Source organism: Alternaria rosae, assembly GCF_020736505.1.
Source record: "Alternaria rosae strain MPI-PUGE-AT-0040 chromosome Unknown BKA58scaffold_4, whole genome shotgun sequence".
NCBI classification, from domain to species: Eukaryota; Fungi; Ascomycota; class Dothideomycetes; order Pleosporales; family Pleosporaceae; genus Alternaria; species Alternaria rosae.
Window position 1 is genome coordinate 655619 of NW_025763573.1, and position 14515 is coordinate 670133.

Below are 14515 nucleotides of genomic sequence, written 5' to 3' on the forward strand. Positions count from 1 at the left end.
TAACGACTGTGATAGTCATTCCCGCTATACGTTGAGTGATCTTAAGTTCACATGTACAGCCGTTGGCCCGCTGTATGCTGCAAACTGATCGATGACGTCACACGCCCACACCTGTGTTGGTGTGCAACACGGCACTCCTTTCCAGTCATCGCAAAATTCCTGTGAACCACCTTTTTGGCATGCCTTGGGCCCGAATAGGCATAGTTGACCTGACTTGGAAAGGATCGAAGCAGGGAAAACACGGGAGGAGGCCAGATGTGGTGGGTGGGGTTTGGTGATCATGATCGCTCTCCGCGGTCCTCGGAACCACAGATCCTGTCAGCTCCACACGTTCACCCATACTGTGGGAAAACATCAAATCTCAATAGTGAAGTGCATACAGAGATACCATGGCTGCTTGACTGCTAGTATTTAGCGCGCGTTTACGAGCCTCAACGGTGTTGAAGTCTAAGAGTCCAAGCTAGCGTTGTGCGGCTTCCGATCGCCACTGATGCAGTGGCTTGCCGTCGTTAGTGCGTGCATGACGTAGAGGGTAATTGCGGCCCTACGCGTCTTTCTTGCCATATGAAGGCCAATACATTGCAAGGCTACCCTCCTCCCTTTGCTTTTGGACCTCCATACATTCACACCTACGCACACCGGACGCCTAATCCTGAACGTCAACATGTCGACCGGAGGCGTGGTCTACAAGGACCTGCTGCCTATCCCCGATACGGATCCTACAGAACATGAGGGGAAGTCTAACACGCTACGAAATGCGCCTACGGAGAGCCATGCGCTAGCTCTAGAGGCTGCTAAGTCAGCGCCTCCGGAAGAGAAGGGTGCAGCACAGATAGCTCACGGAGATGAAGTGGTGGACCTTGGATGGAACGAGCCAAAAGAACTCGTCGCGAAGCCGCTCGTCGGAGGTCTGGGTAACGAGGACTTGTGGCTGTTGGTTCGACGTTTCAATAAGGTGAGAGCGAGGTCTGAATACAAACCTGCAATTGGATGCTGACTATAGGTAGCAAATGTACCATGTCAAAGAAATTCCAACAGCGCCTCCCGGGGGTTTGGACATGAACATTGCGGATGAGGAAGAGTTCTCGCCAGACAAGCTTCGTGCCAATATCGAACGCTTGTATATGACTATAGTAAGCACTTAGGGAGTAAGTCGTGAACCCGCTTGATTTAACCGCGTATAGGGCATTGGTCTAATCGGATTCGGCAAGCACATTGTTCGCATTCGCTCATGGAGGGAGACGCGCCGCACTGCATGGTTCTGCTCCGCATACTTTGCCGCCTGGATTTTTGACATGATCGTGCCCCTGATAACGGTGACTTTAGTTACGCTAATTGTCTACCCCCCAGCTCGTGGTGCTATGTTCCCACCAGCACCTATCGCTCTTGTCAGCTCTAAGGGAGGTGTACAGAAACCGAAGTCTGGAACTCTAGGTAGTACGGATAGTGCTACTGGAGCGCCTGAGAATCACAAGGGTGAGGCTGTTGAGCAAGAGGCCTCGAATTTCGTCAACGGGTTTGCGTCGATAGCGCTATCGAGCGCGACTGGCAAGCACCCCCAGGGAGAGCCTCCAAACGAAGACTCTCCTGACAGCAGTGTACCGGACCCTACTAGGCTCGCTATCGGCGCTGCGGATGCAAGGGATCAGGCTGCTGGTGTCAAGCCCGACAAGCACCACGACAAGACTAAAGTTCCCATGGAGACTGCCATGTGGACGAAAATGAGGCCTATTATGCACGGTATCGCAGATGTCACAGACACATGGGAGCGATTCGCGAAGTAAGCAACCGTCTATCAGCGTTTACCTGAAATCACTGACATGATCACAGTATGCTTGAACCGACTCCCCCATTCCCGAAGAACAGGTCTCATCTTCGACTCGGAGTCGTAGTAGCACCGCTCGTTCTTGTCTCACTATTCGTGACATCGTACATGTTCATGAAGGGTGTCACTTTCGGCGCCGGCTTTGGCTTCTTCGGTGACCCCGTCATACAGCGAGGACTAGCGCTTCTTAACAGGAAGTTCCCTAATTGGCAAAAGCTGCTCGAGCTCCGTAACACGCTACTCAAGGGTGTACCTACCAACGCCCAACTCACCGTCACCCTTCTTAGAATCGGCGAAGCAAACAAAGCCCCACTCCCACCACCGCCTCACGTAGCGCAAGCGCCAGAAGAGAAGCCCGTCGATATCAACGAGGAAGAGTTGCGCGCCACAGGTGCCGACTGGCCACTAAACGCAACACAAGAAGAACTCGATGAAGCCATGGCCCACGATCCCACTACTGCGCACGAAACCGGCGGCGAAGATATCGACCAAGCTAAAGACAGCAAGCATGGCAAGAAGGGAACTAAAATCCTTAACTTCTTCCGCGGCACTGTCAAGGGCGGCGTCGAGACCACCATGACAGCTGACAAAGTCAAAGCCGCCGCCGGGTCCACTCATGCCAAGAACAGACTGGGTGCTGTACCACGTAGAGGAGTTGATCTCACGTCCGGTCCCGTCGAGTTCAAAGCCCGACATGATGGTAAGAAAGGGCATGTGTATATCACTACCAAGTCCACAATTCCGTGCATCGCCTTTTCCACAGACAATACTATTGAGAAGATTGGTAGCGCAGATAGAGAAGATCTGCACCCCTCCTGGAGTCTACCAGTTGGAGAAGTTATGGAGATGAAGAAGGTCGGTGGCTTTGGCTGGAAGGCGAAGTTGGTTGTCGGGTGGGCCATGGGACGGGAGGTTGCTGATGGATTGATCATTACTGACAGGCAGCTCAACGAATACCGCATCATGGCGCTTCCCTTAAGAGACGAGCTGTTCAATCGGCTAGTGGCTATGGGTGGTCAGAAGTGGGAGTGCTGGTAGAGGTTTAGACGATTCTCACCATTCTGATTCCTATGAAAGAGTACGTTACATGGTGATCTCATTGCTTGAAGAATAAGTATCTTTTTCTAGCCGTGAACTCCCAATCATCATTCCACCCTGAGGCATACATCCCGTCAACCGTGCTCAAGCACTGCATGTATACTCCGCCGTGGCATGAATCAAACTACTTCTAATCCCACCTTCCTCCACATTCAATGCCATGAAGTCGCCCAGGCCCCACTTACTCCTTTTCCATGTCCATTTCATCGTCACCGTCGTCCTCAGCAGTAGCAATGGCAGTGCTAGTGGCAGCAGCGACTCCTGCATCGTACGAGCTACAAGCCTTCGCAGAAGCCAACGCCAGCGACTGTTTCATTACCAGCTTACTGGTGTTGGTGTTCAAGCCCTTGGAGCGACACATCTTCTTGAGGTCGTTCTGATTGTACTCACCATCAGCATCCACAAGCGCCTGCACAAGATTATCCTTTTTCATCTTCTGCGGAAGATCAAGACCGCGACTCTCACACATCTTCTTCAGATCGGAAAGAGAAAGGTAAGAGCGCGGATCAGTGTCCTTGGGGGCCGCTTTCTTGGTCTTGATCACAGCTGGAGAGGCGTCTTTGTTCTTCTTTGCTTCCTGGGCCTTGGTCTTGGTTTTGAGCTGGGCGTTGCGCTGAGACTTCGAGATCCTATTCGCGTTGGCTCGAGCAAGGCGGATCTGGGCTTGAGCGGCACGGGTCATGGCGCGATGAGCCTTCGCTACTTCTTTGGCTTGGCGCTTCTCGGCGATCTCCTCTGCCTTCTGAGCGTTGAGCACCTTGGCATCATTCTTGATCTTAGCTTCCGCAGCTTCCAGCGCGTCCTTCTCCTTCTGCTCCTTGGTACGGGTCTTCTCACGCATCATGCGGAACTCTTCCATCTCCATACGGCGGGCGTCGGGGTCATCGTCCACTTCGGTAGGAATGCGCGCTGTGCCTTCGATGAGTTCATTGTAACGGTTGCGGCAGGCCTTGGCAGAGAAGAGAGCATGTTTGTTCAGACGACGCATATACTCGGAGACTTTGCGGAAGCGCCAGGCGCGAACGCGCTCCAGCTCGTAGTTGACCTCGATGTCGGCAAGGGCATAAGCTTGAACCAGAAGTTCATCCTGAAGATTCACATTAGCCAACTCAAAGAGGAAGAGTTAATTGATCAGACACTTACATCAGCGTATTCCCACTCCTTGTATCCTTCCTTCAGAAGGAAGTCAACGTTCTCAGCTTGAGCAAGACGAATGCGCATAATGCGCGTAGAGATAGACTTCTGGTCGTAGCGAACACGACCATCCTTGGCGAGTTTGTCGGCGATCTGGCGATCACTGAAGCCCTTCTCACGCATCGTCATCATGAGTTCGTCATCAGAGTCCAACTCGTGAGTGACACGCTTATGATAAGCTGGAAGACTCTCGCCCTTGCGACGGTCATGGCGGCCGAAAGTACCGGGCTTGCGCAAAGGCTGCTTGTAGAGGAAGCTGTTGTCTTCGTCCAATATGAAAGCTTCAGCGTCGCCAGTTTGGACACCAATAACGGACCGCTGGAGACCTCTGGTTTTGGAGATGTTGTTGGTTCGGACGCGCTTGCGCTTCTGACCGGTCATGTTGTCGTCATACTCGGGATAGTAGTCGTCTACCTCATCCTCGTCCTCGTCTCCATGGATACCGAGATCTTCATAGCCGTCGAGCTTGAAGTCGCCATCATCGGACTACCTAAGGTTAGCGATTTCCTGAAGGTCAAGCTGTATACTTACATCATCAGCTGCTTGAGCAGCGTCCTCGATATAGTCGTCGTCCTCACCACTAGGACTACCGTTCGCGTCATTCAAGTCGTTCTGAACGGGCTTCGCGTCGTCCGACCCGTCGCCTACAATTTTTTGTTAGAAGAACACGCAGGCAAGCCAAGTACGATAGTACTTACCGTAGAAATTGAAGGCGTCATTAGCCATGTTGCGGATTACAGTGGCGGGAGTGACGGTGATGTGTATAGTGTCGGTACTGTGAACGGTGACACAGTGATTGATTCACTGATTGTTCTTATAGTTCTGGTGTACTGAAGCACCTCGGGGTATTCTGTCAGGGCTGCAGAGAAGCATACGCGTTAATCCACTGTAGGCGCCAAAGGTAAAGGTGGGTAGTCCGACTGCGCACAGTGTGCGGCTGGAGGCTTCAGTGAGGCTTCAGCAGATAATTCGCGCAGACGAAAGATGTATTGACTGACTTCCCAATTATTGTGGTCGATCGAGATGGTGGAGGAAAGATGGAGGATTGGAATGAGATACTGTTTATATAGCGGGCGAGGTGCAGGCGGGGGTGCAGGCGATGGACGTGAACAACGAAAGCACGTGATTGCGATTCCTCTCTACTACATACATGTAAGAGATAGGGGCAGTGGTGAGAACGCAGCTTTGGAATAGCATACCCAATATTCAAGATATGAACAACGTGTGGGTTCCCGTTACAAAGTGGAATGATCTCCTTGAAAGCTCGGATTTGGTCAGTTCTGGAGTAATCAGGAGGCAAACCACAATATGTGAATAACTGCGACAACCGCTTTGAAGTTTACGCAACATGGCTCATTGAGGGTGCGTGATTAACGTCACCGCTTGATTTGCGAACTGTACTATGATGCGGTGATCGGTCTCTTGATATTAAGAAATCGGACATAACCAGACGAAACCACATACCGGTCGGAAACAAACATGTCCTCCGGAGGAACCACCAAGCTATGATTGATCGTCGCGTGAATGATGTGGCATTGTAGTTCTTGAACACCTACTTCGGTTCTGGCTAATCAGTGGGCCGAGAGCAGGAGGTCAAACTAGTGACGGCATCAACGCGAATGAAAAATAATGCCAACAGAGCCTAACCATCATAGCTCTGATGGAGATTTGTTGTAATATCAAGGCTGCTGGTACATGATCCGAACGATTCAATAGACACTGATCTAGCGATTATGAGTATTCGAAGTCTTCCAAATCCAAGTAGATCTTTCTGAGTGCAATGCTTGGGCATGCATGGCGGTTGTTTACAGTGGCGGATTCGTCGAACGCTGATTTTGGAGAGGATATCGGGATATTAGCGACCGAAGCTGCGAAGAAAACCGTCGAGATTGTCCATCCAGGTCCAATCAGCGTTTGATTTGTTTCAGACTTTTTCCAATCTCCTGCTGTCGGGGTGAGGTTTGACAGGTCGTGACGTGAGAAGTCAGGAGCCGCGCTAGTCGCCCCTCGTGGCGTGGCGCGAGCTCTAGATCGAGACCCCTGCCCATGACGTAACACGTGTAAACGCGGGACAACAATCAGGGCTTCTACAGCGCCGACGACGCCATAGCGAGTACCGCCGAGCCTAGAAGATCGCCCCCAAGCATTCCACGTCAAATCTAGAGTGCGACATATATCCTACAAACTCCCAATCTCCTAGGGCGTCTCTCACCACACCCGTACCTGCCACCAACATCCAACGCAGACGCGCACATCCAATATGGCATCCTATTTGGAGAAAGTGCGCCGCCAGTCAAAGCAGCTGTTCCCTCAGTCAAAACAGAAGCCTGGCGCCCCTCCCATTGAAGACCCTCCCAAACTCTCAGAGTCCGCCGTACCGAAAGTCGAGGATGCTGCCGTGCCAAAAATCGAAGAACCCGCTGCTGGCCCTAGCGGCCCCGTACCCACTCCACCGGCACCAACTGTCACCAACGCCAGCGAAGAAGTAGGAAGTGAACCTGTTCTTGATGCCGAAGACCAGCAATTCCTTGAGCGACTTGCCGCCATCGCCGCTGAGCCCGAAGGCACACCCCCACCTCTCCCTCAACGTACTGAAGTAGTCGACGACAACGGCGAGAAGAAGGTCGGCAGGGATGCGCAAACAGCCCTCATGGACAATGCAGACAAAGTGCCGCTCCCCATGAGTCCACCCGAGACCACTGCTGACGCTAGTGACAAGGGCAAAGGGAAGGCCGCTGAGGGTGGACTGGGTAGGAAGAAGAGTGTCATGTCCTACTTCCAGCTGCCCAAGTTCGCCAAGAAGGACGGGGAGAAGGCCTCAAAAGACAAGAAGATCGTGGTCACGGAGAAGGACAGGACTCAATTCGCAGACGACCTACTCGCTGCCGCCGAATCCGCCAAGGCTGCCGAGCTCACCGATGCGCAGAAGGAGGACAAGGAGTTGACGGATATTCTGGATCAGCTCAACCTCTCAGCCGTCAACAACCGCGTCTTTAGCTTTAGCAAAGAGTCGGAGGAGCTTCTCAATAAGTTCACGCAGGTTCTCAAAGATCTCATAAATGGAGTACCGACGGCCTACAACGACCTCGAGAAGCTCTTTACAGATTACGACAACCAACTCAAGAAGATGTACGGTAATCTACCACCTTTCCTACAGAATCTGGTAAAGAGCTTGCCTGCCAAGCTCACAGCCACTCTCGGCCCAGAGCTCATGGCTGCGTCGTCGGAGAAGCCAGGGTTCGATGCACAGGCTGCCGGCAAGCCCAAGGGCAAGAGGTCTATGCTTCCTCAAGTGCCAAAAGTACCGAGTCTGAAGTCGCTGGTGTCCGCTCAAGGTGCTGTTGCGACGGCGCTGAGGAGCATCGTGAATTTCCTGAAGTTCAGGTTCCCTGCTCTGGCAACTGGAACCAACGTCATCATGAGTCTGGCAGTTTTCGGTACGTATCATGTCCACATCGTATGGCGATCAAGCTGACTTTATCTAGTACTGCTCTTTGTATTCTGGTACTGCCACAAGCGCGGTCGTGAAACCCGTCTCGAAAAGGAGCGCCTCGCCGCCGAAGATGGCCAAGCTGGACGTATTAGCAGCGCCTCCTCTATCAACGAAGAAACCGACTCGATCTTTGGTGATCAGTCAAAGGCGAAGGCAAGGGACAGCGGAAAGATCACGCCTGCTTCTCCACCTCAAGAGCCACTCATCATCAAAGACAACAAAGAAAAGGAGGAAGGACAGTCAGCATCGGTAGCTGATCTCCCCAGTGTGTCGCACCTTCCCGATCCAAAGTCGGGAGAGGTACCCAGGACAGCTACTCCACCTCCTGACCGCAAGTAGATTTTGTGACAGCGGAAGCGAGGCTGAGGTATTTGGTTCAGATTGATATTCCCTATGCGTATACCCTGGCTTTAAGTAATACTTTAATCAACGACGCATCATGACGCTGCCAGTTCAGTTTGGGATACTAATATTCTGCATTGTATCTCTGTCTCTTCATGTCGCGTAAGAGCACTGATCTTATATGCGCTGTCATCCCTCCCCCCTCTCAAGGTTTTCTCGCATGAATCACCACGACTTCAAAGTACGCATGGACCTTCCTCTCCTTCACCCCTGACCTGAACTTAGCAAAGAAAATCTGAGCCTCCTCGACCGACCAGCCCATGACCTTGGTCAGCAGATACAGTCCCCATCCCTCTGCTCCTTGCGTAATATGCAGCAGATTCCACCTTCCCAACTCTTTCATATGTGGGTCTGCCGGCCACCCATTGACAGGAACCTTGTATACTCGCTCTTCAACATCCTTGAAGCCTGCATTACGGATATACGTCGACAAGTTCCAAACCTCGTAGAAGGATTTGCCGAAACACTCAGATGCTTCATGGAAGAGATCGCTCCACTGAGACAGCACGTGTTCTTTGGTCAACGTACCGTCGTCAGATTTGAACTGGATGCTCATTTCGAGTTCGTGGAGGTAGCCGCCTGGCTCGAGGTTGTTGTAGACTTGTGTGTAGAGTGCTGGCCACTCACCGATAGAGCCGTACAAGGAGCGGATGTTGATGAAGTCAAAGCGCTGTGTGTATGTCCATGGGAGGGTGATGTCGTCGATTTCGAATTTGCAGTTTGGTGGTGTGAACTGGGGTTGGATAGGGGAGAGGTCTACGCCGAGGATCTCGGCACTGGGGTATTCTGGATTTTGAGTTACTTATAGTATCCAAGAGAAAGGAATGTCTTTGGAGTCATTCCATATGAAGAGAGAAAGGGCAAGAGACATACCGTCAGCCATGTCCATACACCAAATTCCTGTTCCGCATCCAAGATCTAGCACCCTCTTTGGCTCTTTGATAGGCGCCAGATGCAGCTTCTGGTTCAGCATGATCAGAAACATGTGGTGCGCAATGTCAAGTTGATCATTCTGGATCTCGTCGTTGGGACCCCAATAATCGTTTTCGCCCTCACGGTACTTGTGGTAACGGCGGCCATTTTCGAAGCGGCCTTTATGGATGGTTGAGGCGATGGATGTTGTGTCACTTATAGCGTCATCGTCGCCTAGAGCCGAGTCCGTGTCGTTTGTACTATCCTACTGATATTAGAAACTCCTTGAGAAGATACTGAGCCGTGTCAATTATTTCCCGGCGCATCATGTTTTGATGGCCAGATGTTGTGAGGAAGATTTTGTTTTACTTACAACTAGCACAAGTGGATTGACAAGTTCTGCTGTTGATGCAGGACCTTCCACTGTGTCTGAGGGAAGCCCCGTTGGAATTGCCTGATCAGCAGATGCTTCAGCTGAATATATCGAAGTGGTCACCTCTTCTTGTGCGTCAGATGATGTAGTACGGTCCTTCAGTGGCGATGCATTTTTATCATCTTGCGGCGCAACGTTCGCGGGGCTATTTCCAGAAGTCGTATTATCAGATGGTGCTGTTGCTGACTCGCCCTCAATTGCCTTCTCTTTCCCTTTTCCAAGATCTGCCATCGTAGAGATTATGTTCGACACTATAGATCAAACAATGTCACCAATGAATAGCCTGGCACAAGGGTTTTATCGCTTAAGTGTTGTTCAGGCCACCATTAGCGGCTGTCAATGCCAGTGTTAATAGCCGCGACTGTGCCTCAATCGTACAGCAACGGCCCGGGACGAAATGGTGCAAGTGGATAAGCGAACGTACAAAAACCACCTGCTATGACGTCTTTTGATGGGTCTTGAATGACTTCAGATGCGGAAAAAGTACGGAAAAGTTCAAGATAACCATCCATAAAAGGGAGAAACGGTTAATAACGGTAGATGCCGTTACGAAGACCCTGCCCAGACTCCAACATGATGAAGGTGCGCCTCTCCACAGGGCTAGAACAAAATGGCGCTGAAATCCGAGTGCTTCACACCAAGAACGTGCGTACAAGGGCAAAACGTGGCTGTGGATCGAGATCGCGGGAGTTTCCTGCAAGCTCGACACAACGCATTGTAACCCGGGTTTCGACCGGAGACTTCTCCACCGAATGATTCGTTGCGGTACGTTTCGCGACCCGACGGTGTTTGATTGCGAAAATGTCAAAAGTCGAGTATTGTATCGTGTGAGACAACGTTGGAAGACTTGTCGCTGCGGTGCTGCTGTAACTCGCCCTATCAGCTTATGCGTGCCTCAATCGCTCAGCTGGGGAACCTTGGTAATCAAGGACACGACGCTAGCGCAAGGAATCTTGACATGCCGCGGCGCTTGCAAACTACTCCGGTTCCCGCTATCCTCTGTAAGGAATGGAACCTGGTTCCAGATGTCGCCATGACTTCCGTCAAACGTTGCTTGTTGGTGGGGCACCTGGATGTTGACAGCTCATGGCTTTGGTCACCATGCAGCTGCGAGCTCCGCACCTTCTCCAATCCTTAGATGGTGCTTGACCGATCAGAGCCAGTAACAACCGTTCAATAGGAGCTTGCAGCAACGCTCTCCGCTAGTTTCGTAGCGCACAACGGCGCGTGCTTTCACGAAGGGTTGCCCCACTGATGGGAAGAACTCCCATTCATCATCTGCAACTCCAAATCCTTGCCTTCTGACATCACTCCAGGCAAGCCATGGAGACTGTTCCGCCCGAGTCATTGCTCGACAGCGTCTCACGGCGCCTGTACGTCGTCGCATTCGTCGCTGTGGCGTTTTTCGCTATCGGCCGCATACGACAGCACTTGCGTCTGAAACACTTCGCCGGGCCCAGGACGACGGGATTCTCTTGGCTGTGGCATTCCAGAGCTGTTATCGGTGGCCAATCTCCTAGGTACTACGGTGAGGTTTGCGAGAAGTACGGTACGTGTCAGGAAGGCAAAAGTGCTACGCGATCTGGTGGCCTTATACTGATACTCCTCATAAGGGCCGATTGCCAGGATCGCACCGAACCACCTCATAACGTCAGACCCAGAGTATTGGGCACGGATCAATGCGGTGCGCTCACCGTATAGGCGATCATCATGGTACTATCATTGTGCTCGGTTTGAAACGGGAAAAGACAATGTCTTTACGGATTGCGACAACGATAGCCACGATGCAAGACGGAAGAAGATGACAGCCGGGGTACGTGGATATACAATCTGTACGATGAGGCTGCGCATCTCTTTTGGAATTCTGCGCAGTTGGGTGACCGAATCGCATCTACTAACATGTTGCAGTACTCTGGTAAAGAGAACCCGACACTTGAGCCTTCAATAGACCTCCATGTGAAAGAATTAGTGAACTTGGTGCGGAAGTATGCGACCTCAAAAGCATCAACGAAACCATCCCAAGCCATGGATTTGGCTCAGAAGATTCCTTTCTTTACCTTAGATGTCATCAGTCACGTGGGTCTGGGAGAAGCATTTGGTGACTTGAATGCCGACAAAGACCTCAAAGACTACCTAAAATCGAGCGAAGAAGGTCTCAAGATTGGAAACACGGCCTTTGCAATGGGCATAGCCTGGCTCAGAGACACGCCTATCATTGGCCCCGCTATCAGTCCATCGGAGAAAGATGCCAGTGGGTTTGGTAACATGATGGCTCAAGCACGAAAGATAGTCAACTCCAGGATGTTGAAGTCAACTGAAGACAAGTCTGATATGTTTGCATCGTTCGTCCGTCATGGTCTCTCTGGAAACGATCTTTGTAAGTGACATGAGTGTTGTAATCCGAGATGCTGGGCGTCGACTGACCCACCATGCCTAGTCCAAGAAGTCTTCGAGCAGATTCTCGCTGGGTCTGACACTACGGCTGCTGCCATTCGGACTATTTTGCTTTATGTCATGAGTCATCCGCGCGTATATGCAAAGCTGCAATCCGAGATAGATGAGGCTGTCAGAAACGGCACGGCTCCCGCATCTCCTGGTATCATCTCAGATGCAGAAGTGCGCCGCCTGCCATATTTAGGCGCTGTCATCCGTGAAGGAATGCGAGTAAGTCTTGTCCTTCTTGGAAAGAACATGGATCTTTGACCCAGTATGCACTAACAACACACTTCAGATACATCCGCCAGTCGCCAACATCTTCTCCAGAGTCACTCCAGATGAAGGAGATGTTGTAATCATCGACGACAAGGAGTATCACATTCCCGGCGGCACCTTGATTGGCTACTCGGCCTGGACGATGCACCGCAACAATCCAGCTCTTTACGGAGAGGACTGTGGTACCTTCCGTCCCGAACGCTGGCTGATTGACACAAAGGACGAGGATGCGAAAGACCGTCTAACCAGAATGACGAAGACCAACGATATGATATTTGGCTACGGTCGATGGCTTTGCCTGGGACGCAACATCGCGTTGATCGAGATACACAAGTGCATCTTCGAGTTGTTGAGGCACTTTGATCTGTCGTTGACCAACCCGCTGGAACCATGGAAGACGTTCAACTCGCTTGGGCTATGGGAGATCAAGGACATGTGGGTGGATGTCACCTTGAGAGAGTAGAGCTACGTTGGTCTGCGTCAGAGCGGGAGAAATTAAAATCTGGCGCAGTTGTTGCATATTTCATCTGGTGTAGTCGAAATCATAGCAGATTGGTGTTCTGACGCGTTTTGCTTTGCTTGGTTGTAAGGGCAACATTGATGCTCGAGTTCCGAGCAGCCAATCGGCTGATGCGCAGAGAGCGACGTACCAGCGATGAATATGTCTGAGCCTGGGAACTCTCCACCCAAATATGGCAGCATTGACCAAAGTCGCATAGCTCATATTCTGAGGACAATCGCCATGTGCGCAGACCTGACGGATATCTCCAACAGCGACAAACGCCCGTGGCGGAAGTAATCCGGAACATGGCGAGAGCGCTCCATATCAAACCAACTATGGCAGCCACCTTCGCCCGCCATCACAACTTCGACCAAATCCCCACGTACAATCACGGTAACGCCATCGCGACCCCACAGCCTCCTTACGATGCCTATGCCGCGTCGCATCATCATGTCGCAGTCCGCCACAGCAACATGGCAGCCTATTGCGAGCCTACCACCAGCGCTCAACATGCTGCCAGTATGAACGACAACGGGCAACAGCACGAGAATAGCTACTCTCCAGACGACACGCCTGGAAAGCGCGAAAGTCTCCAGCATGGCTTGGCTGGCCAACATCACGGTTACAGGATCCACAGCCCTACGTCCGAAGCATCTTACATCGGCATCCAGCACAACTCGGCACGCGCACCCCTAAACAATGACGCGCCCGACCGGCAATTCGCTATGCTCCCGCCTTCCAATTCGATACACGCTTCATGGCAAGCCCTCCATGATTATGCGCAATCGCACGCCTCGGAAAACGGATACGCGCTATCTATCAATACGACAGCTAAGAACCGGTCGCGCATCAAACTCGCCTGTGTCTGCTATGGCCAACCAAAGAATACCCACAAGCTTACAGCCGAGACGAGGGTCAGAAAGAATAGGGTCAGCTATAAGACAGGGTGCAAAATGTGGATCGAGGGCAAGAAACAGGACGACGGAACATGGCTATTGCGCGTCGGCGAACCACAACACAATCATCCCGGACGCGAGAGTGCTGGATGGGCTGTACAACGGAAGAGGACATGGGGTGTAGTAGGGGGTCGCATCGGGGTGGGAGGCGTCACAGCGAAGGAAGAACTCGCCAAGTCGAGCCTGATGGATAACAAGGATACCCTCGACGACGTGGACGCCGAAGCCGACGGCGACGAAGACACGATCAGCGCATCTACACAGGCACCAAAGAAGTCGCAACATAGTCTCGAGCGAGGAGGTCTCGTGTGGAAGATTGTCGAACAGGAGATGCTACGAAAGGGCGAACCCAACCAGGGTCGCGACCGAGGCGTAGGAAGGACAGTCGAGGTGCTACAAGCAAGACTACCCGGCATACACATTTTCAAGCGCGACGTATATAACATACGAGCGCAGATAAAGAGGGCTCGGAAAGCAGCAGGCCAGCAAGTCGGCGACGGCCTCAACAGCTCAGACGACGAAGCTGAAGCCGACGCCGAAACCGATCTCCACGACACCGTACAACTCAACGCTGATACCAGTACTCATCAATCAACCCAACAAGCCGCTCCGCAGAGACAAAGCACATACCACCACCCCACTTCTCGCGCCCTCAAACCGCCCGCACCCTTCCCGCTTGCCCGAAAAGATTCACGCATCGATCCTCTACTAGACAGCCGTGGGCCACCACCACCACCACCGACGCCTTCCGAGGCCGTCGATATAGAAGTCGATCAATTGAGGCGGGAGAATGCAGAGCTGAGACGATTATTGACGGAGCGGACGAAGCAGGTCAAGGAGAAGACTACGGAGTTGGCGGACAGGGCGAAGGAGATCAAGGACAAGACTACGGAGATGGCGGCACTGAAGAGTCAGGTTGAGCTGTTGAGTAATATGATGATGACGAGTGGGAGGGGGTTGATTGGAGGGTAGTGGGTAGATGGATCAG

The 14515-nt window shown here is 52.1% G+C and overlaps 6 protein-coding genes across 6 annotated transcripts; 4 read left to right on the forward strand and 2 right to left on the reverse strand.

The window, feature by feature from the left end:
- The first annotated feature begins 425 nt into the window (after positions 1 to 425).
- On the forward strand, positions 426 to 2913 carry BKA58DRAFT_419806 (uncharacterized protein). The gene is made up of 4 exons (XM_046172724.1): positions 426 to 955; positions 1008 to 1133; positions 1185 to 1780; positions 1831 to 2913. The coding sequence occupies exons 1-4, from the start codon at positions 665 to 667 to the stop codon at positions 2861 to 2863; spliced, it is 2046 nt and encodes a 681-aa protein (XP_046025937.1). The 5' UTR covers positions 426 to 664; the 3' UTR covers positions 2864 to 2913.
- A 1-nt stretch (position 2914) lies between these two features.
- Positions 2915 to 5019, reverse strand: BKA58DRAFT_358449 (uncharacterized protein). Its single transcript, XM_046168711.1, has 4 exons — positions 4816 to 5019; positions 4649 to 4761; positions 4067 to 4603; positions 2915 to 4010 (listed from the first exon to the last, which is right to left on the reverse strand). The coding sequence occupies exons 1-4, from the start codon at positions 4841 to 4843 to the stop codon at positions 3105 to 3107; spliced, it is 1584 nt and encodes a 527-aa protein (XP_046025938.1). The 5' UTR covers positions 4844 to 5019; the 3' UTR covers positions 2915 to 3104.
- A 1172-nt stretch (positions 5020 to 6191) lies between these two features.
- BKA58DRAFT_144161 (uncharacterized protein) lies at positions 6192 to 8078 on the forward strand. Its single transcript, XM_046164653.1, has 2 exons — positions 6192 to 7554; positions 7603 to 8078. The coding sequence occupies exons 1-2, from the start codon at positions 6378 to 6380 to the stop codon at positions 7947 to 7949; spliced, it is 1524 nt and encodes a 507-aa protein (XP_046025939.1). The 5' UTR covers positions 6192 to 6377; the 3' UTR covers positions 7950 to 8078.
- A 1-nt stretch (position 8079) lies between these two features.
- Positions 8080 to 9915, reverse strand: BKA58DRAFT_144255 (S-adenosyl-L-methionine-dependent methyltransferase). Its single transcript, XM_046164655.1, has 3 exons — positions 9298 to 9915; positions 8886 to 9189; positions 8080 to 8798 (listed from the first exon to the last, which is right to left on the reverse strand). Exons 1-3 carry the CDS (start codon positions 9586 to 9588, stop codon positions 8158 to 8160), a joined length of 1236 nt encoding a protein of 411 aa, XP_046025940.1. The 5' UTR covers positions 9589 to 9915; the 3' UTR covers positions 8080 to 8157.
- Positions 9916 to 10537: 622 nt separating this feature from the next.
- Positions 10538 to 12721, forward strand: BKA58DRAFT_144156 (pisatin demethylase). The gene is made up of 5 exons (XM_046164652.1): positions 10538 to 10906; positions 10971 to 11170; positions 11266 to 11734; positions 11795 to 12021; positions 12089 to 12721. The coding sequence occupies exons 1-5, from the start codon at positions 10681 to 10683 to the stop codon at positions 12530 to 12532; spliced, it is 1566 nt and encodes a 521-aa protein (XP_046025941.1). The 5' UTR covers positions 10538 to 10680; the 3' UTR covers positions 12533 to 12721.
- A 185-nt stretch (positions 12722 to 12906) lies between these two features.
- BKA58DRAFT_314106 (uncharacterized protein) lies at positions 12907 to 14499 on the forward strand (the record flags this gene model as incomplete). The annotated part of the gene is made up of 2 exons (XM_046167456.1): positions 12907 to 14358; positions 14398 to 14499. The coding sequence occupies 2 exons, from the start codon at positions 12907 to 12909 to the stop codon at positions 14497 to 14499; spliced, it is 1554 nt and encodes a 517-aa protein (XP_046025942.1).
- Positions 14500 to 14515: the final 16 nt, after the last annotated feature.